General features: G+C 45.7%; 1 protein-coding gene across 1 annotated transcript in view; it reads right to left on the minus strand.

Moving 5' to 3' along the window:
* USH2A (usherin) overlaps positions 1–25,893 on the minus strand; it is a 514,207-nt gene that overhangs the window by 301,885 nt on the left and 186,429 nt on the right. Inside the window, exon 22 of the mRNA XM_075267084.1 lies at positions 5,217–5,347. Within this exon, the coding sequence (XP_075123185.1) occupies positions 5,217–5,347 (131 nt within the window). The remainder of the gene's footprint in view (positions 1–5,216; positions 5,348–25,893) is intronic.

Raw genomic sequence — 25,893 nt, forward strand, 5'->3', positions numbered from 1 at the left:
GTGATGTCACAGTACAGGATAATACACACAGCATACCTCCCAACCGTCCCGATTTCCGCGGGACAGTCACGATTTGGGTGACATGTCCCGCGGTCCCGGTTGGAGGGAGGTATGTCCCGATTTCAACTCAGATCTGCGTCCAGAGGACGCAGATCTGAGTTGAACACATATGCGGCTGAAGCAAGGAGCTGACACAGGTCAGCTCCTCGCTTCGCCGCTGCCCGCATCTCTCCCTGACACACGCGGCTGAAGCAGCTCGCGTGCTCGCTTCGCCGCTGCGTCTCTCTCTCTCGCTGACACATGTGGCTGAAGCGAGGAGCTGACCTGTGTCAGCTCCTCGCTTTGCCGCTGCCGCCGGCTCCTGGCTTGTAGACGCGATGTACAAGCCAGGAGCCGGCGGCAGCAGCGAAGCGAGGAGCTGACACAGGTCAGCTCCTCGCTTCAGCCGCATGTGTCAGCGAGAGAGACACGCAGCGGCGAAGCGAGCACGCGAGCTGCTTCAGCCGCGTGTGTCAGGGAGAGAGGCGGGCAGCAGCGAAGCGAGGAGCTGACCTGTGTCAGCTCCTTGCTTCAGCCGCATGTGTCAGGGAGAGAGGCGGGCAGAGTGCGGCGAGGGAGCGGAGGAGAAGGTAAGTTTAATGTGGAGGTGGAACGTGAATCTGGGGGCAGATGAAAGAGAGGACGGCATGACACTGGGGGCAGAGATGGAGAGGACATGAATCTGGGGACAGAGATGGGGGACATGAATCTGGGGGCAGAGATGGGAGGCATGAATCTGGGGCAGAGATGGAGAGGACATGAATCTGGGGGCAGAGATGGAGGGGACATGAATCTGGGGGCAGAGATGGAGGGACATGAATCTGGGGGCAGAGATGTGGGACATGAATCTGGGGGCAGAGATGTGGGGACATGAATCTGGGGGCAGAGATGGAAAAGGGACATGAAACTGGGGCAGATGAAGGGTGTATATGAAACTGGGGGAGAGATAGAGGGGGGACATATAATTTACGGGTGACTGTAGGAGGATTATACTGTGTGCGGGCACATGAAAAATTAATAAGCGGGCGGGGTCAACACAAACGTGGGCGGGGCTAAATTTGCCGCGGTGCACTATGCGCGCCACACATTTTGTCCCTCTTTCGGTTCTTCAAAAGTTGGGAGGTATGCACACAGTGATGTCACAGTACAGAGATAATACACACAGTGATGTCACAGTACAGAGATAATACACACAGTGATGTCACAGTACAGGATAATACACAGTGATGTCACAGTACAGGGATAATACACGCAGTGATGTCATAGTACAGAGATAATACACGCAGTGATGTCATAGTACAGGGATAATACACACAGTGATGTCACAGTACAGGGATAATACACCCAGTGATGTCATAGTACAGAGATAATACACACAGTGATGTCACAGTACAGGGATAATACACACAGTGATGTCACAGTACAGGATAATACACACAGTGATGTCACAGTACAGAGATAATACACACAGTGATGTCACAGTACAGGATAATACACACAGTGATGTCACAGTACAGGGATAATACACACAGTGATGTCACAGTACAGGGATAATACACACAGTGATGTCACAGTACAGGATAATACACACAGTGATGTCACAGTACAGGGATAATACACACAGTGATGTCACAGTACAGAGATAATACACACAGTGATGTCACAGTACAGGATAATACACACAGTGATGTCACAGTACAGGGATAATACACACAGTGATGTCACAGTACAGGATAATACACACAGTGATGTCACAGTACAGAGATAATACACACAGTGATGTCACAGTACAGGATAATACACACAGTGATGTCACAGTACAGGGATAATACACACAGTGATGTCACAGTACAGGGATAATACACACAGTGATGTCACAGTACAGGATAATACACACAGTGATGTCACAGTACAGGGATAATACACACAGTGATGTCACAGTACAGGGATAATACACACAGTGATGTCACAGTACAGGATAATACACACAGTGATGTCACAGTACAGGGATAATACACACAGTGATGTCACAGTACAGGGATAATACACACAGTGATGTCACAGTACAGAGATAATACACACAGTGATGTCACAGTACAGGATAATACACACAGTGATGTCACAGTACAGGGATAATACACACAGTGATGTCACAGTACAGGGATAATACACACAGTGATGTCACAGTACAGGATAATACACACAGTGATGTCACAGTACAGGGATAATACACACAGTGATGTCACAGTACAGGGATAATACACACAGTGATGTCACAGTACAGGATAATACACACAGTGATGTCACAGTACAGGGATAATACACACAGTGATGTCACAGTACAGAGATAATACACACAGTGATGTCACAGTACAGGATAGTACACACAGTGATGTCACAGTACAGAGATAATTTATTCTATAGGTGATGAATCCTAGAAACATTGGGGTATTTTGAGATTTGGGGGGTTTGGGGCAGAAAGCTTCTATCTTGTTACAATCTGCCACTTATTATTAATGCCGCCCTTATACATGATTGGGATATTATTGCCGCCCCTCACCCATACATCTCTTCTCTCTTCCAGTGACCTTACATTTCACAGTGGCTTTTCTTTATTCTATATGTAATCTCACATTTCTTTTCACCCTTCAGTTCACAGAACATCAAGCATTTTGCCGGATTTTTTCACATTTCAACAGAATTCAAGAGCGAAAGTTGTGTATTTATTTGCCGGCTATTAACCCTTAGGCCACAGCGTCCTGGAAGTGCGAGATAAGTGATAGATACATTGATCAGTGTCCCTGCAATCCCAGCAATAGACCCCTGGTCGCACTGACCGCAGGCTAACAAAGACTCCAAGAGGGTTTTGTCTGGTGGTGGAAAATCTAGTAGAGAATTATTTTGTTAAGTAGTGGAAAGATCAGCAGCACCAAGATAAAGACGGGGAAGCTCTAAATGAATAAATCCACTTTCTGTATAAGATTGGGAGATCTTTCAGCTTGCTGTTAAGTTTTGTATGTTACTATCACATGCTATATGTTACTATCACAAGTCCAACTAAAGGGAACCGCACCCCTCTTACTATATACATAGAACTAAATTCAGACAGCACCTCCCAATGTGAACAGGTGTTCCATTTAGTTGGACCTGCACTCCCATTCAATTGCACAGGCCTATTTATTTGGAACAGAGAACCCATTTCCCCAAGGCCATTTAAGGTGAGTGTTCTCTGTTCCTTGCTTCCCTTGTGTTCACACTGTAGACTTATTCTGGTCCGGGAGAGGTATTTTATTGCCCTGTGTTCACACTGCAGACCCATACTTGGGTCCAGGAGAGGTATTAGTGTAGGGTCCTACCTTAATGAGGTCGCCTTGTCGGGGCAGGTACAGGTACAGGGGCTTCCTACTGTTTGATAAAATATGTACAACGAAGAACCTCAAATTTATTTATATATTTAGTTTATAGTATTTTTGTAGTTTTTCTTTATTCCTTATAGCCTTTGTGCTGTGTCAGAGTGCTGCTATATTTTTCTGTTCTTATGTATTTTGCCACGGTAGCTTGCACCTGTTCACATTAGGAGGTGCTGTCTGAATTTTCTTCTATCTATCTATCTATCTATCTATCTATCTATCTATCTATTTCTTTATCACAACTCTATTTATCTATTATTAGAGATGAGCGAACAGTGAAATATTCGATATTCGTTTTGAATAGCCCCTCAATAGTGTATGGCTTTCGGCCAATCAACACTGGTCAATGCATTCCTATGGGAAAAAGTCAGCTCCTGCATATCGCAAGCTGACAGGGATCCCGACCAGATAGAGCCCCAAAGAGCTGTGTGAGTAACATTCCCACCTAAATAAAGGTAATCCCTAGCTAACCCTGCCTGTACATCTATCCCTGTCTCACAGTCACATAGTTCACAGTCTCAAATTAACTGAATATTAAATCCACTATTCGTATAAATTGGAGGTCACCTGATTTAGCCAGCCAATTACTTTTTCAGATTTTTTTCGATGCCTCCGTTATCGTAGTTCCTGTCCCACCTCCCCTGTGCAGTTATTGGTGAAAAAAACGCGACAGGGAAGGTGGGAGGGGATACAAATTTTTTTGTGCGTTTGCCTCATGGTATTCGATTGTACTTGAATGCCTCAAACGTCCTGATATTCGATGGAATATCAATTCGATCGAACGCCATTCGCTCATATCTATCTATCTATCTATCTATCTATTATATATGTATCAGTCTATTGTGAGAAAGGTTTTTCTTCTTCTGAAACATCACCGATAGGCCAATAAAGTCCACCATCTTTTGAACCTTCTGGAGTGTTGCCTATTTTTCATTGATATCTATCTATCTATCTATCTATATATCTATCTATCTCATATCTATCTATTTATCTATTTCATATCTATCTATCTATCTCCTATCTATCTATCTATCTATCTATCTATCTATCTATCTATCTATCTCATATCTATCTATCTCATATCTATCTATCTCCTATCTATCTATCTATCTCCTATCTATCTATCTCCTATCTATCTATCTCCTATCTATCTATCTCCTATCTATCTATCTATTTCATATCTATCTATCTATCTATCTATCTATCTATCTATCTATCTATCTATCTATCTATCTATCTATCCATCTGATTCCAGGCATTGCCATGCCATAAATATCATTATACTTAGTGCTCCATGCACCCGATGCAGTGACATAATCCAATTATTATAACCTGGTGACCCCAATTGATCTTCTTTCCTTCTGAGACATTCCAGAACCTTCCTCATTAATAACTTTGATACATAATCTGGTAAATATTTAGCATTCCACGAAATCTATAACAATAATAATAACCCCGACTACAATGTAAGACGTACAGGTGCTGAGATATTAGCAAGGTCAACAAATTCCTCCACCGGCCGCTCTTATCCATAAATTGTGAAGTCCTAGTAAATAGATAACTAATTAAATTGGAAAGAGCCTAAGGTGTTTCAATAGTTCTTTCCCAAAGAACTTCAATCTTCAAAGGTTTTAAAGAACCCATTAACCTGGATCAATAGGAAAAATGGAAACAGCGAATGCCTCATCATCTTAAACCATTAAATGCACAAGATGCCTTTGGGATGGTTGATAGAGATCTTTTTCACCAGTTTGCTCATTACTCTACCTGTGGATCAAAAAGGAAGTAAGGACGTCCATTCCTTATTTGAAGCACAATGTATTCTTCTTGCGTTCCGGCTGACACAGCACACAGAATCAAACCCTCCGCTGCCTTTGTTCTGAATTGTATTTTAATACCTATTGAATATAAAAGGGGGGGGTGGTTAGAAACTCCGATACTACAGATAGTCCGCTTATGATGCTGGTGCTGAACAGGTTAATGGAGATCATTTGTATATGGTAAATACGGAAAGTAGGTGGCAAAATAAGATGTAATCTGCATATAAAGGAGTCCTGTAACTTTATAACATACTTTATCCTTCACTTACTCACCAGTGTCAGGATATGTGCATTAAGTATTGCATAGGGGCGGAAATAGTAACCCTGTATATAGCCCTGTATATAGTCCTGCTCCCAGCTGAGAAGTAGGTACACTTGTATATAATCTCTAGGCAATGCCCTGTGATCTGAACAACCTGGACTACAGACTGATATATTATAGCAACTACTAGACAATGCTCTGTGAGCTAAACAATCTAGACTCAAGTGCTGATATATTATCAAAAACTAAGATTAAAAATAAATTCAATTCTATACAGTCTAGGCAATGCTCTGTGAGCTGACAACCTGGACTCCAGAATGATATAGCAAACTAATAGACAATGCTCTGTGAGCTAAATAGCCTAGGCTCCAATGTTGATACATTATTGATCCATAATTGTATCCAGTCTAGACAATGCTCTGTGAGATGAACAACCTGGAATCCAGACTGATATAGCAACCTAATAGACTATGCTCTGTGAGCTAAATAGTCTACACTTAAGTGTTGATACATTGTTGATACATAATTGTATCCAGTCTAGGCAATGTTCTGTGAGCTGAACAACCTGGACTACAGACTGATATATTATAGAAAAACTACTAGACAATGCTCTGTGAGCTAAACAGTCTAGACTGAAGTGTTGATAGTTTTTGATAATGTAAGATTAAAAATAAATTCAATTTTATACAGTCTAGGCAATGCTCTGTGAGATGAACAACCTGGACTACAGACTGATATATTATAGAAAAACTACTAGACAATGCTCTGTGAGCTAAATAATGTAGACTCAAGTGTTGATAAATTATTGATACGTAATTGTATCCAGTCTAGGCAATGCTCTGTGAGATGAACAGCCTAGACTCCAGACTGATACATCAAACTACTAGACAATGCTCTGTAAACTAAACAGTCTAGACTCAAGTGTTGACATATTATTAAAAACTATGATTAAAAATACATTCAATTCTATACAGTCTAGGCAATGCTCTGTGACCTGAACAACCTGGACTTCAAAATTATATATTAAGGCTAAGGCTCCACTAGGTGACCCGCAGCAAGAAAGCGATTTGTGAAAAACCGTGGTGGCAACGCGGTTCTTCCCACAGTGCTTTAGGCCGGGGCCCCACAGGACGTAAACGCTACGATTTACGTTAAAGACTGCGGTGCAGACACACTATAGTTTCCAAAAACAGCGTGTTTTTGGAAATCGCAGCATGTCAGTTATATCTACGGAAACGCCCGCGGTTTCCCCATAGGTATGATTGTAACATAAATTCCATGGAGGAAAACTCAGCAAACTTTCTGCCTAAAGCGCTGTGGGAAGAACCATGTTGTGTTACTGTTGCAGTTTTTCCTGCGGCGCATTTTTGCTACGGGGCGTCTCGTGGGGCATTAGACAGAAAGTTTGCAGAGGTTTCTTCCGTGGACTTTCTGTTTCAATTACACCTATAGGGAAACCGCCGCCTTTTCATAGGTATTATTGACATGCTGCAGTTTCCAAAACCGCACCAATTTAGGAAATTGCGGCATGTCAGCAGTGCGATTTATACCACAAAGTAGGCATGGGATTCGCTAGAATCCCACCCACTTTGCCCTGACTGTAAAACGCCACGTTTTTCGACGTGGGCAAATTGTGGCATTTATGTTACATGGACCCCCAACCCAAAGCAAACTGCTAGACAATGCTCTGTGAGCTAAAAAGTCTAGACTCAAGTGTCGATACATTCTAACAAACTAAGCTTAGAAGTGAATTCAATTGTATCGAATCTAGACAATGCTCTGTGAGCTAAACAGCCAGGACTGATACATTATAGAAAAGTGAATTTAGAAATGAACACAAATGTTTGCAGTCTAGGCAATGCTCTGTGAGTCTTAATACAGCCCACTGTCAGGGTTTCTAGGCCCCTCCTCCTAACCCCGGCCGTATACCTCTGAGTACGCGCTGGATTCTTCTATTTCCATATATATGTTTTTCCTTGAGCTCTGCGGCTTTATTCTGTACAGATAGACGCCAGTAACCACGGCCGTGTTTTCTCCAAATGAAGTAATTTACTAAAGAGAGGAGCCTATTGATTTTTAGCTGAAAGGCCGGGATTCTCGCTGAAATCTAAGTGATGTTTTGAATAAAGCGGTCTCATTCCAAGATCTAAATCCATAGAGACAAATTATTCAATGTCACAGTCGATACATCTTTGAGCAGCCCCTAACAACATATCTATCAGGACAGAAGCCTTGGTGGAGTGGACTGTGGATTCCTACTGTATGTCGAGCACATAGACGTTGTTATTATTATTAGGATTTATTTTAGAATTTTTATTATTACAAGAAATATCAGATTGATGCAAAACTCGTCATACAGATATGTTTCAGGCAGAGATGTAAGTTATTACAGGTATGGTCTAGAGCAGACCTGGGCAATGTACGGCCCGCGGGCCACATCCAGCCCTCTGACTGCTTCTATCCAGCCCGCATAGCTAGCGGAAGTTTTTTCAAGGACCTGTGATGATGTCATCACAGCCTATCACCAGGATAGGCTATGACTCGTTAGTGGGCGGAGCCACACGGGACTGTGCGCTTCCTGCAAGCTGCCGGCAATGGAGGCTGCTGGATGATAAAGAGAGAGGAGACAGCATGTGTGAGCAAGAGGGGGGAACTAGGGGCAGATGTAGGGGGGCAGTTACACTGAATGCACATGGAGGGGGGGACATTAAACTAGGGGGCAGATGGAGAGTGATATTAAACTGGAGCAGCTGGAGGAGGATATTAAACCATGGGGGTAGCTGGAGGGGGACATGTCTGCCTCTAGTTGCCACCAGTTTAATGTCCCCCTCCAGCTGCCCCAGTTTAACACCCCCTCTAGTTTCTGCTGGTTTATTCTGGGGCACCAGGAGAGGGACTTAATACTGTCGGACATTTGGAGGGAAACGTTACAATGTGGGGGGTATAATGTTAGGGTGACTGTAGGAGGATTTTACTTTGTGGGACACATGGAAAAATGATTGAGAATGGGTGGAGTCAGCGGAGAAGTGGGTGGAGCTAAATGTGCCACGGCACGCATGGCCCTCTAGAACCGTTACAATTCCTCATGTGGCCCCATGGGAAAATTAATTGCCCATCCCTGGTCTAGACAGACACTGGATCTCGCCACAAGTGCAGCCATATAGAAAGGATCTCAAAGGCTACTTTTGGGTAGTGTACCTCTTGGTTAAAAACCATTGACTGATGGACATGGCGCATGTCTATGACACACTGGAAGACAGTTGGCCCAGTTGACAGACTTTGAGGCAAGAAGCTTATTGCAACAAATTACCCCTCCATCTAGGTTGTTCTAACCAGCTGCTGGGACTTGGAGGTGTTGGGAGCACTGAGGGCACAGACAAAGCAAATAGGCTTTGAATGGCCAAGACAGACCAGTAGAGAGGATTTAGTTTCATCACGGAAATTAGTTTCATCATGGAAAAGCACAAGCAACCTATTACATATCCTGCCATTGACACCCAGCCATTGGCCCCTTCGTTTACAGTGGTGTCGTGAACAAGAAACCAGGACTGGAACCGTATCATCTTTAGCAATGAATCCAGGTTCAATTTGGGATCCATCCATGGCTGGGTTGGAGTATGGAGGCCTGGTGGTGAGCTCTTCAATCCTGCCTATGCTGTTGGATGGTGTGGGTAGCCATCATATAGAATAGTTGGTCACCCCTAGTAGTGATACGAGAACACTAACAGCTCAGTGACATATATAGGACATTCTGGATAATGCTCACCCACACACACAAGGGTTCTCCAGGAATGTCTCCGTCCATATACATACAACATACAACACTTCCTTGGCCTGCTTGGTCACCATTTATGGGATCAAGTGGGACACCAGCTTCGCCAACCTACAAATGTGCAGATTATACATGTCCTATCTGCAAATTGCATGGCCCATGGAGGTATCTACCTAACATAAAGATGGGGCACAGCTAGAAGAAGAGTAACAGGAGGACAACTCTATTTTGGTCCATTGGACGTCCATTCAAGATGATGAGGCCATAAAAATCGCGGACATTGAAAAGTACAACAAATAAAAAAAAGTGGATCCTCCATCAACAGACTCAACAATGAGCAGAATCCTGTGCCGTCATGTAATATATATTATATGAGGTGGGTGAATAATGACATGTTTTCCACCCTGAATCGGGCAGAACTCCGCACTGCGGTCCGTTCCGATGTAGATATATGCAGATCCAGTAGTGATATGTCCTCAGGTCTGCAGACATTCGGGTGTCAGGTTGTACTATAATGGTCTCTCTGTATTTGTTAGAAGAGCGGAGACATTTCTGGGACTTTACTTTACGGGGAAATGTTCTTGTTCTTTTTGGCTTTGGTAAAACAGTTTTAAAGTCAGTTTGTCAGGCGGTGCACCGAGGCGACAAGTGCGCAATGACAAGGTAGTTTGCAAGTAACCTCTTGTGTATAATGCGATAATGATCAGTCTGACCCATAGGCTAAGTTTTGATAGTTTGTATGCAGGGCCGCTGACAGTGCCTGCAAGTCAAACAGTTTGTCTGCCGCTAGTTTAACCAGCTGTCGCTCACAATTCTCACCGAGGCTCTGGATCTGGGCTATGAGCGGCGGCTGCAGACTTGTCACTGCCTCCTGTCCCGGGTCTCTTGATCTCCATTGTTGTGCGATTCCCACCTGGACATGCATCTCAATCAAGTTGGCAATTCGGGATCATTACCATGCAGAGGAGTGTACAGGTGGAGCAGACTTTATCTTGACACTTAACACCTGATCGGCAAAGTGGCACAGAATGTTAAAGTGGTTTCCAGGAATCCTTTTGCTTTTATGGTCTATCCTTAGGACGGATCTGTGGGGGTGGGTCAGCGGTTCAGGGTGGCCTCCGGTCAGGGGCGCAACTAGCAAAGCAAATTCTTGTCTGGGACCCCCACATGGTAAAGCGTCCCTTTTCCTGGTCCCCACTTAATATAATGCACCCTTTATCGATACCCAGATGGTATAAAGTCCACCGGCACCCTCAAGGTATATTGTCCCATTTTCTGGTCACCACACAGTGTAACACCCTTTTCCTGGCCCTCACATGGTATAAAGCCCCTTTTACTGGCCCATACACAGTCAAAATGCTCTTAAATGACCCCCACATGGTATAACACCCCCTTTTCCTGGTATAATGCCCCTTTTACCAGTGCCTACATGGTATAAAGCCCCCTTTACTGACACCCACTCAGTATAATGTTCCCATTACTGGTCCCACCATGGAATAATGCCCCCTTAACTGGCCCCACATAGTATAGCACGTTACCCACCACAAGCGTTGTCTCTTTATTGCCCCCCATGTAGTGATGCCTCTTTTACTGGCCTCTCACAACATACTGCCCCTATATTGGCTCCCATGCAGTGATGCCTCCTTTACTGGCCTCCCACAACAGACTGCCCCTATATTGGCTCCCATGCAGTGATGCCTCCTTTACTGGCCTCCCACAACATACTGCCTCTATATTGGCTCCCATGCAGTGATGCCTCCTTTACTGGCCTCCCACAACATACTGCCCCTATATTGGCTCCCATGCAGTGACGCCTCCTTTACTGGCCTCCCACAACAGACTGCCCCTATATTGGCTCCCATGCAGTGACGCCTCCTTTACTGGCCTCCCACACCATACTGCCCCTATATTTGTTCCCATGCAGTGATGCCTCCTTTACTGGCCTCCCACAACATACTGCCCCTATATTGCCCCCATGCAGTGATGCCTCCTTTACTGGCCTCCCACAACATACTGCCCCTATATTTGTTCCCATGCAGTGATGCCTCCTTTACTGGCCTCCCACAACATACTGCCCTTATATTGGCCCCCATGCAGTGATGCCTCTTTTACTGGCCTCTCACAACATACTGCCCCTATATTGGCTCCCATGCAGTGATGCCTCCTTTACTGGCCTCCCACAACAGACTGCCCCTATATTGGCTCCCATGCAGTGATGCCTCCTTTACTGGCCTCCCACAACATACTGCCTCTATATTGGCTCCCATGCAGTGATGCCTCCTTTACTGGCCTCCCACAACATACTGCCCCTATATTGGCTCCCATGCAGTGACGCCTCCTTTACTGGCCTCCCACAACAGACTGCCCCTATATTGGCTCCCATGCAGTGACGCCTCCTTTACTGGCCTCCCACACCATACTGCCCCTATATTTGTTCCCATGCAGTGATGCCTCCTTTACTGGCCTCCCACAACATACTGCCCCTATATTGCCCCCATGCAGTGATGCCTCCTTTACTGGCCTCCCACAACATACTGCCCCTATATTTGTTCCCATGCAGTGATGCCTCCTTTACTGGCCTCCCACAACATACTGCCCTTATATTGGCCCCCATGCAGTGATGCCTCCTTTCCTGGCCTCCCACAACAGACTGCCCCTATATTGGCTCTCATGCAGTGATGCCTCCTCCACACAATAAATTCCCCCTTTACTGGCCCCTCACAATATACTGCCCCTATATTGGCCCCCATGCATTAATTGCCCTTCACCTTTTTTGAGCCAAAGATGTTGCAAATTTGCTCGATCGTCGATCGAGATCCGATCCTTTCTGATGCTGATCGCTCAACCCTACCCATGAGGCTTATGCCAGGGGAAAAAAATCCTTGCAACTTCATGTGAACGTACCCTTAGGGCCCGTTCACACGGGCACAGAGGGGGCGGATTATGGCGCAGAATCCACGTCATAATCCATCTCTCACAATGGTGGTCTATGGAGACCGCTAGCGAGCTGCCCTTTCTTCAGGTGGATTCCGTGGCTCGTTGAGCAGTGGTGTCCGCCTGGCAGCAGCAACCTCCGGAGTTGGCCCATTCATTTGAGCCAACCCGCCAAAATCCGCCCCACCGCCCCCCATGTGAACTAGCCCTTATACTTCACAAATTACAGACAAAACCATCCCACTCTGCCTCATCTGTCCAAAAACATTCCCCAAGCACCTTCACAATTTTTTTCTTTTTCGGAACTTAATTCTTTTTGCTTTCTTTCTCCTCCTTTCACTTCCAGCCCAGACAGCACCGTGATTGAGTCATCCACTCCATGCCCAGCACAGTCTAGTCCTCGGCTCCTTCTCGCACCGGTTCAGTCCCTGACCTCTTGTTCCGGTTCCTCTCTAATGCACATCATCTGGGAATACGCAGAGTCCGGAGACAAACCTCCGACATATATAAATGTGCCAGTCCTACACATTAGATTCCCTGTATTGTTACAAGGCTGCAACAACAGCGTATACTTTGTCATGCAGATGGACAATAAGATGTCAGCATCTTATCTCGGCGACACAAGAGGAACAAGGATGGGAATTCTATGGAGGCAGGATGAAAAATATTAACATGGAAACAAATTAACTTCCAGAACAGACAAATGATTCCGAGCAGTCACTTCTAGTCACAATCTAATACTGAGCGCGGGAACGCTGACCCAAGTCGCTGCAGATAGCAAAGCGAGATGTAGACATTTATTTTCCAAGGCCATTAGTGGTGTTATCGTGTGATGAACAGTGTATGGCGGCATTATTTATTACAGTCTAGAAGTCTTATTCTACGTTCTCTTGTACGCACTGAATCTAGGGTAGGGCTTGTCTGGAATTGGAATACAGGGTCAGCTTATTTTTCCCCCCAAAACAGCGCCACTCCTTTCCATGGGCTGCATTTGGTATTGCAGCTCAGTCCCATTCACGTGAATTTTAATGGTCACTGCTATAGGTGTCTCTTGGTTACACCTGAGGCCTGTTTCTGGCTACTACTCCCATATGGTCAAGTTCAGCTCAGCTCTGGTCTTTAGGGTAGGTCATTAATTAAAAATCGTCGGGGGTCTGACACTCGGGCACCTGGCTGATCAGCTGCCTCTTCAGTACTTAGCAAACACAGTGCCGTACAGTGTATAGTGGCTGTGCTTGGTATTGCAACTCAGTCCATTCACTTGTATGGGACTGAGCTGCAACAGACCATGTAACCGATGAATGTGATGTAACATGGCCTGTGAAGCAGAAGCAGTACTCTACTTCAAACAACTGATCTGTAGGGATCCCAGTTAAAGGGATTGTGTAGGACTTCAAAAACATATCTGCTTTCTTCTTCTCCAGAGGTGAAGTCATTAGGGGGGTAACAGGAAATGGCTGGGCCCCAAGGCGGACATTTGACATACCCCCTTCCCCGATCATTTCTTCCCCTGCACAAACCACATTTCTGCACACAGTATTATTCACCATAGTGGCCCCTGCACACAGTATTATTCCCCATAGTGGCCCCTGCACACAGTATTATGCCCCATAGTGGCCCCTGCACACAGTATTATTCCCCATAGTGGCCCCTGCACACAGTATTATGCCCCATAGTGGCCCCTGCACACAGTATTATGCCCCATAGTGGCCCCTGCACACAGTATTATGCCCCATAGTGGCCCCTGCACACAGTATTATGCCCCATAGTGGCCCCTGCACACAGTATTATGCCCCATAGTGACCCCTGCACACAGTATTATCCCCCATAGTGGCCCCTGCACACAGTATTATGTCCCATAGTGGCCCCTGCACACAGTACTATCCCCCATAGTGGCCCCTGCACAGAGTATTATGCCCCATAGTGGCCCCTGCACACAGTATTATCCCCCATAGTGGCCCCTGCACACAGTATTATGCCCCATAGTGGCCCCTGCACACAGTATTATGCCCCATAGTGGCCCCTGCACACGGTATTATGCCCCATAGTGGCCCCTGCACACGGTATTATGCCCCATAGTGGCCCCTGCACACAGTATTATGCCCCATAGTGGCCCCTGCACACGGTATTATTTCCCATAGCGGTCCCTGCACACAGTATTATGCCCCATAGTGACCCCTGCACACAGTATTATTCCCCATAGTGGCCCCTGCACACAGTATTATGCCCCATAGTGACCCCTGCACACAGTATTATCCCCCATAGTGGCCCTTGCACACAGTATTATGCCCCATAGTGGCCCCTGCACATAGTATTATCCCCCATAGTAGCCCCTGCACACAGTATTATTCCCCATAGTGGCCCCTGCACATACTATTATGCCCCATAGTGGCACCTGAACACAGTATTATGCCCCTTAGTGGTCCCTGCACACAATATTATTCTCCATAGTGGCCCCTGCACACAGTATTATACCCCATAGTGGCCCTGCACACAGTATTATGTCCCATAGTGGCCCCTGCACATACTATTATGCCCCATAGTGGCCCCTGCACATAGTATTATCCCCCATAGTAGCCCCTGCACACAGTATTATTCCCCATAGTGGCCCCTGCACATACTATTATGCCCCATAGTGGCACCTGAACACAGTATTATGCCCCTTAGTGGTCCCTGCACACAATATTATTCTCCATAGTGGCCCCTGCACACAGTATTATACCCCATAGTGGCCCTGCACACAGTATTATGTCCCATAGTGGCCCCTGCACATACTATTATGCCCCATAGTGGCCCCTGCACACAGTATTATGTCCCATAGTGGCCCCTGTACACAGTATTATCCCCCATAGTGGCCCCTGCACACAGTATTATACCCCATAGTGGCCCTGCACACAGTATTATGTCCCATAGTGGCCCCTGCACATACTATTATGCCCCATAGTGGCCCCTGTACACAGTATTATGCCCCATAGTGGCCCCTGCACACAGTATTATGCCCCATAGTGGCCCCTGCACATAATATTATGCCCCATAATGAACACCCATGAACAATTATTATACTCTGGGGTCTTTTCAGACCCCAGAGTATAATAATCGTAGACCCGGGGGGATACAAACTAAAGAACACTGTTACTTACCTATCTCCCGCTTCGCTGTAGTCCTCGGTGCTGTCGGCCTTCTTTAATGACGTATTGACGTCACATGACGCAGGGATCGGTAAGTGAATAGGGCCCGTCACCTGCTGGGTAACTGCCTATCAGTGGTCCGTCGGGCCCTCTAATCTCCCGGGCCCTTTGGCTGCCGCTACTACTGCTACCCTGGTATTTACGCCACTGGAAGTCATGTCTGTTGGTCACATGGCCATGCTGCAGCTCAGACCTATTTATTTTAATGGGAAGGAGATGTGGCATGGACATGTGATCAGCAGACATGATGTCCATTCTTGAGAAGAAGAAAGCAGCCATGTTTTTGAGTCCTGCACAACTTCTTTAATGGACCGCCATGGATATTTAATTGATGACCTGTCCTCTTCTCGGACTTTCCCTCTGTGAACCAAAATAGAAAATAACTCTGATCTTTTAGTATCAAGTTGACTATATGTATAATGGTCGCGTACTTAAAGGGGTGGTCGAGCTACCTAAGAATTTTTAGATTTCATACTTACCTTATTTACCCATCGCTGCTTCCCAGCTCCTCTGCTATTCCTTGTTGTATCTGCTCCTTACATTTTGGTGTGGACATGTGACTACCACAATACATCATAATTAGAGATGAGCGAACACTAAAATGTTCGAGGTTCGAAATTCGATTCGAACAGCCGCTCACTGTTCGAGTGTTCGAATGGGTTTCGAACCCCATTATAGTCTATGGGGAACATAAACTCGTTAAGGGGGAAACCCAAATTCGTGTCTGGAGGGTCACCAAGTCCACTATGACACCCCAGGAAATGATACCAACACCCTGGAATGACACTGGGACAGCAGGGGAAGCATGTCTGGGGGCATAAAAGTCACTTTATTTCATTGAAATCCCTGTCAGTTTGCGATTTTCGCAAGCTAACTTTTCCCCATAGAAATGCATTGGCCAGTGCTGATTGGCCAGAGTACGGAACTCGACCAATCAGCGCTGGCTCTGCTGGAGGAGGCGGAGTCTAAGATCGCTCCACACCAGTCTCCATTCAGGTCCGACCTTAGACTCCGCCTCCTACCGCAGAGCCAGCGCTGATTGGCCGAAGGCTGGCCTATGCATTCCTATGCGAATGCAGAGACTTAGCAGTGCTGAGTCAGTTTTGCTCAACTACACATCTGATGCACACTCGGCACTGCTACATCAGATGTAGCAATCTGATGTAGCAGAGCCGAGGGTGCACTAGAACCCCTGTGCAATCTCAGTTCACGCTAATAGAATGCATTGGCCAGCGCTGATTGGCCAATGCATTCTATTAGCCCGATGAAGTAGAGCTGAATGTGTGTGCTAAGCACACACATTCAGCACTGCTTCATCACGCCAATACAATGCATTAGCCAGTGCTGATTGGCCAGAGTACGGAATTCGGCCAATCAGCGCTGGCTCTGCTGGAGGAGGCGGAGTCTAAGGTCGGACCTGAATGGAGACTGGTGTGGAGCGATCTTAGACTCCGCCTCCTCCAGCAGAGCCAGCGCTGATTGGCCGAATTCCGTACTCTGGCCAATCAGCGCTGGCCAATGCATTCTATTAGCTTGATGAAGCAGAGTGTGCACAAGGGTTCAAGCGCACCCTCGGCTCTGATGTAGCAGAGCCGAGGGTGCACAAGGGTTCAAGTGCACCCTCGGCTCTCCTACATCAGAGCCGAGGGTGCGCTTGAACCCTTGTGCAGCCTCAGCTCTGCTACATCAGAGCCGAGGGTGCGCTTGAACCCTTGTGCACACTCTGCTTCATCAAGCTAATAGAATGCATTGGCCAGCACTGATTGGCCAGAGCGCTGGCCAATGCATCCCTATGGGAAAAAGTTTATCTCACAAAAATCACAATTACACACCCGATAGAGCCCCAAAAAGTTATTTTTAATAACATTCCCCCCTAAATAAAGGTTATCCCTAGCTATCCCTGCCTGTACAGCTATCCCTGTCTCATAGTCACAAAGTTCACATTCTCATATGACCCGGATTTGAAATCCACTATTCGTCTAAAATGGAGGTCACCTGATTTCGGCAGCCAATGACTTTTTCCAATTTTTTTCAATGCCCCCGGTGTCGTAGTTCCTGTCCCACCTCCCCTGTGCTGTTATTGGTGCAAAAAAGGCGCCAGGGAAGGTGGGAGGGGAATCGAATTTTGGCGCACTTTACCACGCGGTGTTCGATTCGATTCGAACATGGCGAACACCCTGATATCCGATCGAACATGTGTTCGATAGAACACTGTTCGCTCATCTCTAATCATAATACATCATTGCTGCGGCCAGTGGTTGCTAGAGATTGGCAGGGGACTCTGGAAGGGCTGGAACGGTTTCGGTTGGGATCGGTAAGGTGAGTATAACTTCTCTTATCACTTTATGGCACCTACAAATAGGTGGCTGGACATCCCCTTGAAGTGAACAGACTTATGAAGAATCTCCCTACAATATCAGTAGAGGGTGGGCAGCTAGGACTGTATCGTCCAGCTGACCGATATGAAGGGTTGTACGTAGGGTTGAGCGATCAGGATCAGAAAAGATCGGATCCCAATCGGCAATTGAGCAAATTTCACGATTGCGATTGGGATCGGCTGGAAAATGATCGGAAATCGGATTTTGAAATCTCAAGATCGGCTCAACCCTCAAAGTGACTTTTTCCTTAGAGAAGCATCGACTAGGGCTGAGCGATCGGGAAAGATCAGATCCCGATCAGCGATCGAGCAAATTTCATGATCGCGTTCGGCTGGAAAATGATCGGAAATCGGATTTTAAAATTGATCCTGAAATCTCAAGATCGGCTCAACCCTAGTTGTACGTATAATCTTAAAATTTTTGACTACATTTTTGACCAAATTGATGAAGAAGCATCCATTATCTTCACTTTACTGGGTCCCCTACTACAAAGGGGTCTGTCTGATTACAAATGTTCTCCGAAAGAGTCAGTCCCATCCGGGATATAGATGACCACTGGGGACCTCACTCGATTATCCAAGTGCAGACTCAGACTGGACACATCCATGCATTCTATTATTAGTGTGCATGTTATCTATGCATAGATTATGGGGCTGCCTGAATAGGCCCTGTAGACAGTTTTCCAGAAAAATTGTGACTTATTGGGAATTATTGAGACCGGTCCATGAAATGTGTTAAAGACCTCCAGTCCGTATCTACAAGAAATGACTTCTTGCTTTTCATCTCTATTAGGCAGATCTGCGATGTGTGACTATGGCTTAGCTACAGAGAATCTGAGACAGACACACCCCTGTCTCATCATTGGTTCAGGCACAACACACCCCCACCTTATTATTGGTTTAGGTGGCTGCACAGCACATGCTCTGAACCAATCATGAGACAGTGGGCGTGTCTCAGACTACCTCAGCCACAGCAGCAAAATCGGAAGAAACTAAATAGAAGCTAATGCACCTCAGTAGGTTCTCACTGACTTACATATCCCTTTGTGCTCCGGCCTGGACACTCACTTTATAAACAGTTTGACCTGATTGTACTTTCCCTCTAAGTCTATTTTTAAACCAAGTTTTTATTTCTTTTCTTTAAAGAATTTATAATAATATTATTTTAAATTTTCAACATCACTGTCGATGTTTTTATTAACGCACTATATCCTGCAATTATAACTCTGTCCACCAAGCCTACTAATAGGCCGACACTTGCCAGTTCTGTCAGGATTTTCTTCACAGCACTGACAGGTATGACGATAAAAGATAACACCAAAGGTGACCCATGATTACATCACTACTGACAATAGATGATGACAGATGACAGGTGACAGACAACTCTCCCATAGACCTCAATGAGTTGACTCCTGTCTGTTGCTATCTATGGCCATGACTATTCACCACCCCCCTTGAAGTGCTTGGGGGGGGGGGAGAAAAGGATAGTGCTCGGCGCGCTGGGGGAGGGGCGAATAGTCATGGCCATAGATAGTATCTGTGTCCATTCCCATTGACTATAATGTAAAAAAAATGATGGACACTTTCTTCCATCCTATCTATTTAACTTTGTAAGGAAAAGGAACTTTTTCTTTCATCCAAAAAGTAAGCAATAGACGGAAGAAAGTGATTTTTTTTAAGGGAAGGAGGTGAATGCTGACGAACAAGAGACAAAGGCAGCTCCAACTACAATGTCCGTTGTTCTGATCTATCACGGGACATTAAATAACGCTAGTGAGAACTCACTCTTAACAAGCATGGTGCATAGTACATAGTGGCTATGCTTGGTATTGCAGCTTATCCCCATTCACTTGAATGGGACTGAGCCCATGTGACCCATGGACGTGATGTCACCGGCTTGAGAAGAGGAAGCGGATTATTTACCCATCCTCTCTCCGTCGGCCATGATGGCCATCCCCGGTAAAACAAACAGGATATTCTAACTTCAGTCTCTTTACCACCTAACCCAAATAAGTTCAGTCATGTTTGCATTGCTGCGGCATTAATCATGTTGTTGCGTATTAATGAGTTTTCAGGCAATGCTAATTACTGTCATAGATTCTGCAGCAGCCCATTAAATATACAAATTACAGAATTAAAGAGCCCCAGCTCCCCATGATTAATCTCTAAATGGAGAAAAACTAATGATCTCTGTACAAAGTTTCTCTCTACTTTTGGCTGACTGCGCGCACCGAACAATCAATTAGAGTAATTGAAGAGTCCGAAATTTTTACATCTTAAAGATTTTATGCGGTTGTTCGGCGCAGACAATGAGCGGGCTTCCGTCCTATTTATTTGCGTCGTGTCAGGCTCATTTATCCCTTTTTATCTGTAATAAATATGCACAATGGCTAATGATTATTAGGGCTGCGACAAAACGCAACGGCGAAAATAACATAATCAATACCGCGTTCTCTCTCTCCGACTCGGCAGGATTTAGCGCGGGGTTGCCAAACAAAGTCAAGTTTACGACGTTTTATTTCATCCCTCGGTGACTAGACAGGTGGAAGAATGGGCAGTCGCAGAGCGGGTGACATATACCAGGCGGCCATGCAGAAGGTATTATGTGTAATGGCCTGACTGATGTTTACACTTTGTAATAAAGCCCTTTAACACCCGCCAGGAGACGGGCGAATTAGTCATTACGGGAACGAGGCAAACACCTTATTAAAGCAAGCCGCAATTGTAACAGGCTAAGTCTGCCAATTGTAGCAGAGATGAGTTTCTCAATGGTAATAAGCAGCTCCGCACCTCCCATGAGGCGACCTGAAGCGACCGCTTCTGGCGGCGCTATGCCAGGGCCACGGGGAGGGCGGCATTTTTACTCCTAAGCCAGTCCAGGCTGCTCCAGCGGCCTCCCCTCACGCTCAGGCAGAGAGCAGGTCCTCTCCGTGCCTGCTCTCTGCCTGCTAACGCCAATCCGCCACGCCCTCTCGCTCCACCACGCCCCCTTCGTTCCTCCCCCTCCGCCCGGGGCTTTCTGTCGTCCGCCTCGGGCGACGAGACAGGCAGGTTCACCCCTGGTAATAAGTTACAGTTTTGAGATGTGTTATTGATCACTAGGTCACTAATTTTTCAGATCACTTCATCTCGTTTCATAGAAGAGGTGATTCTAAACCAAAATGTAATGCACTTTGTATCAAAATGTTACTCATTTCTGCCTGAAAACCCTCTCTAAAGTAGCTGCTACTAAGTGTTTCCCTTCTAGTTAAGATGCTGTTCCCTCCCTGTTACTAGGGAAGTTCTGTCCTTAGTTATCTTCAAAATCAAGGCAGGTTCATAGTAAATTAATGATGGAGGACCTGGTTTCTCTTCATGCAGTGAATGGGGAGGGGAAGGGCTGTTTTTCTTGACAACCTCTACACATCTGCACAAAGCTGTATCTGCCTGTATATTGCATGACCTGAGAGGATTCTTTTTAAGTGCCCCCCTCTTGTTTTCCAAACTTACCTACTTAGGGTGCAAAAGTGGGTACAAATAGTTGATCCTTAGAACTTCTCCACCAGATATGAACCATGGTTCCCCTTTGGTCCACAACCTCTAATACTACAGTACTGTGTGAAATATTTAGGCAGGTGTGGAAAAAAGGCTGCAAAGTAATAATATTTTCAGAAATGGAAGGGTTAATAGTTCAATTATCAAAAATAAGTGAATTAAGAAAAGAGAAATGTAGATCCCATCAAAATTTGGTTTGACCTTTGCCCTTTGGAGGAGGAGTCCTGGAAGTGATAAGATGGCCCTGATGTCAACATCATCCAGTCTGTCTGGGATGACACGAAGAGACAGACGGATTGGAGCAATCTTACATCCACTGAAGATCTGTGCTTGGTTCTCCAAGATGGCGGCGGGAACAACCTCCCTGCCCAGTTCTGCCAAAAACTGTCAACTAAGAAGAACTGATGGAAGTCAAAGGGCAAAGGTCACACATTTCTTTTTTTGACATTCACTTCATTTTATTAATTTTCCAAAATAAACTAACGCTCCTATTTTGGAAAGCCTTCTTACTTTGCAGCATTTTCTCACCTCTGGCAAAAACATTTGCACTGACCGGGAGATTCTCAAAAAAGTTCAAACATAACTTTTCAAGGAAATCAAGATACTTTCAAATTCGCCCAAATTTATTCAGTCGCCAATTGAAGCAAATCTGAGCTGAAATAAATTTTTGGAGATTTACTTGTGATCGGGACCCAAAATCTTCAATGGCGACCCCAACAGGATGAGTCCTTGCTTGCCAGGGCTCATGAAGATGACCTAGTTCTATACTCAAGTGTTGCCACCCTCCTTGAATGGTGTACAGGACTGACTCTGGAGTGGTGAAGGCCCCAAGACAAAGGGGAGGGGCCTAAATGACGTTAATTTTTTCAGCACCTGGCTAGAACTTCAAGGCTCAGCAGCGCCCCCTCATTGACACACTGCTAAGACACCTGTCTCGGGGACACACAGGGTTACTTCTTACATAAGGCGTCAGATCACTTGATTCTCCTTGAATTTTTTTTTTACCATGACGTATTTAACATAAATATACATTGTAATCAGACTAACGAACGCCATCGCTAATGAGCCGCTCCATACTAAGTTTCCGGAGAGACGGGATTGTTAAGTTGCGCCTTTCCTTCCCGCGTTGCGAGCATCACTCCGCCTGACTGTATTTGCAATTGAGGAGTTACAAGTTTTGTTGAAATAGTTAGTGATGGCCGGAGCAAAGGCCTTGGTTTAATCAATGGAGATGGCTGTATGGCATTGATTATAATCTTCAGCTATAAAAATCTAATTACTTACCTCGCCGATGATCAGTCGCTCTGAAATGAAGGGGTCAAGACGGGTCAATAATTATTTTAAATAAACTTATGTCTCCATTTTTCAAGCCTGAACCATCTCCCACCCTCCGGAACGGTTGTATTTTACTAGTCCAAATGGACGTATTAATGTGTCATCAAATGGTTTAATAGTAATTGGGTCAGCAATTTTAAGAAGTCTAGTCTTCAGGTTGTCGGCATTACCATTTATATTCCAAATAAATCAATACCAGGTTCACGCTCGCTCTATCAGCAAAGACCTGCTCAACGTTAGCCAGACTCTATTCATCCTGCCCAGGAATGGGGCTGTCTGACGTTACAAAATCTACTGTCTATTTTTTTATTTTAAGGAACAGCGCCACTCTTGGAATTGGGTTGCGTCTGGTATTACAAGAGAATGGGGTGAGTTGTAATACCGGACCTGGCCTACAGGCAAGAGAGGCGCTGTTCCTAAAAGAAAAAAAAAATAGACAGTAAACATCTGCAATCCGCCTACATAGTTACATAGTAGATGAGGTTGGATGAAGACATCAGTCCATCAAGTCCAACCTATAACCCTACAATCCCGACAGTGTTGAGCCATGAGGCTCTTGCCGATTGCCCCATTCCTTCCCGACTCCAATCTGGCAGTCAGTGATTGGCTGGTTTAGATGTGGTCCAGGAGGTTACCCTTGCTTATTGAAGCTAGGTCATTGACAACCTCCAGACCAGGATCTAAAACATACCAAGTTGATAGTAACTGGTTTAGATTGTTTGGTCGGTCACTGACAGAAGGTCGTTGACCAAGATTTACTATAGGACTTTTTTGTACAAGTGGTCATTCTTGGATAATCCCAATGACTGAGTGTAACTTTTCGGGTCACATAATAAAAACCAGCCAATGATACCTACAGCGTCCATTGGCTGGCCTAGATGGGGTCCATTATTGAAACTGGGTCATCGGTCTAGTTTCAGTGACCATGAGTAACCTTCCAAACACCATTATCTAAAACATACAAAGTTGATGTTACAGCGATCTTAGACTGGATAGATTGCTTATTCTTGGTCATTGGAAGTATTTTTCGGACTATAAGATGCACTTTTTTCCCCCAAATTTGGGGGGAAAAGAAGGGTGCATCTTATAGTCTGAATGTGGCCGCCTGGCATCCGCTGTAATAGAGAGGCGGATGCCGGCGAGGGATAGATGCCGGCACAGGTTCCGGGGCCTGAGACATCGCTGCGCTCCTCTGCCCTGCATGAAGTCAGCAGCGGCAGGGGCGATGCTATTCCACTCCTCCGTCGCTGGCTTCATGCAGGGCAGAGGAGCGTAGCGATGTCTCAGGCCCCGGCACCTGTGCCGGTGTCTATCCCTCGCCGGCATCTGCCTCTCTATTGCCGGGTCTGTATTGGCGGCCCCTTCTCCCCTGGAGCTGGTCCCCACCGGCCCCATACCTGTAAAGTTGCAGGCCGGCTCCTGAGCGGCGATATTGCAGGAGCCGACCTGTTCGGGTGACAGCCGGGAGCCTAATGAAGGCTCCCAGGCCTGTCACTGCTATATTAGTATTGCGGCTGGGTCTATGACCAGCCGTAATAGTAATATACAGAATGTCCCATAGACGGCAATACAGTTGTATTGCCGTCTATGGGACTTGCAATCAAGTGACTGCAGGTTCAAGCCCCGGGGGGGAATAAAATAGTAAAAAAAAAAAAAAAAAGCTTTAAAAATATGAAATAAAAAAATGAAATAAGTAAAAGTTCTAAATCACCCCATTTCCCTAGAATATATATAACAGTAGAAAATCATATGTCAAACACATACACATTAGGTATTCTGTGTCCGAAAATGCCCGATCTACTAATAGTTTTCCTGCACGGTGAACGTCAAAATCACAAGTGCTAAACCGCCGGGTTTTTTTTCAATACAAGGTGATCTAAGCAATAGACATTCCCCAAAATGGTATACCGTATTTTTCGGACTATAAGAAAATGAGGGTGCGTCTTATAGTCTGAATGTGGGTGGAGGAGTGGGTTTGCAGCATGGCCGCGCTACTGTCACCGCTGGTTTTCTTCAGCGGCAGGAGCGTGACAATCTGCAGGCCCCAGCAGCCTAAGACAGTCCCCGGCATCTGCTGTAATAGACCGGCGGATGCCGGGGAGTGTCTTAGCTGCCGGGGCCTGCAGATTGCCGCGCTACTGCCACCGCTGGTTTTCTTCAGCGGCAGGAGCGTGACTATACTGCAGGCCCCAGCAGCTAAGACACTCCCCGGCATCCGCCGGTCTATTACAGCAGATGCCGGGGAGTGTCTTAGCTGCCGGGGCCTGCAGATTGCCACGCTCCTGCCGCTGAAGAAAACCAGCGGTGGCAGTAGCGCGGCCATGCTGCAAATCCGCTCCTCCTCCACAGGTCCCGGCAGTCAGTTAGCCCCGGGGCCGGTCCCCACCGGCCCCATACCTTTAGTGATGCAGGCCGGCTCCTGCACGGCGAGGCCGCAGGAGCCGACCTGTTCCGATGACAGCCTTGAGCCTAATGAAGGCTCCCAGGCCTGTCATAGATATATATTACTATCGCGGCTGGTCTATGACCCTCCACGATAGTAATGTATAGAATCTCCCATAGACAGCAATACACTTGTATTGCCATTTATGGGACTTGCAATCAAATGATTGCAGGCTCAAGCCCCCTAGGCGGGGGATAATAAAATAGTAAAAAAAAAAAAAAAAACTTAAAAAAATATAATAAAAAATAAAATAAATAAAAGTTCACCTCCTTTCCCTAGAATACATATAAAAGTATAACATTACTGTGAAACATACACATTAGGTATCCCTGTGTCTGAAAATGCCCGGTCTACTAATATTTTTATGTACAGTGAACGTCAAAATCAAAAGTGCTAAACCGCCGGGTTTTTCTCTCTGTTTTGCCTCTGAATTAAATAAAAGGTGATCTAAGCAATAAACATTTCCCAAAATGGTATATCTAAAAAGTACACCTGGCCCCACAAAAAAAAACGCCCTATACATCCCCGTACAGCTGCAGGGTCACCTGTCAATGTGGCCTTGCAGCTGTTGCAAAACTACAACTCCCATATATTAAATATTTTACCATTTTTTGCTTCAAAATTTTTTTCCCCCTATTTTCCTCCTCTAAAACCTGGGTGCGTCTTATAGTCCAAAAAATACAGTAGGTCAGTAGATTCACTATTGGACTTTTTTGGATGAGTGGTATACCATACAATACTTTTCATGACAATCGAGTTGGACTGAATTGGCCCAAGTC

The sequence above is a fragment of the Leptodactylus fuscus genome, chromosome 3 (assembly GCF_031893055.1).
Source record: "Leptodactylus fuscus isolate aLepFus1 chromosome 3, aLepFus1.hap2, whole genome shotgun sequence".
Lineage (NCBI taxonomy): Eukaryota > Metazoa > Chordata > Amphibia > Anura > Leptodactylidae > Leptodactylus > Leptodactylus fuscus.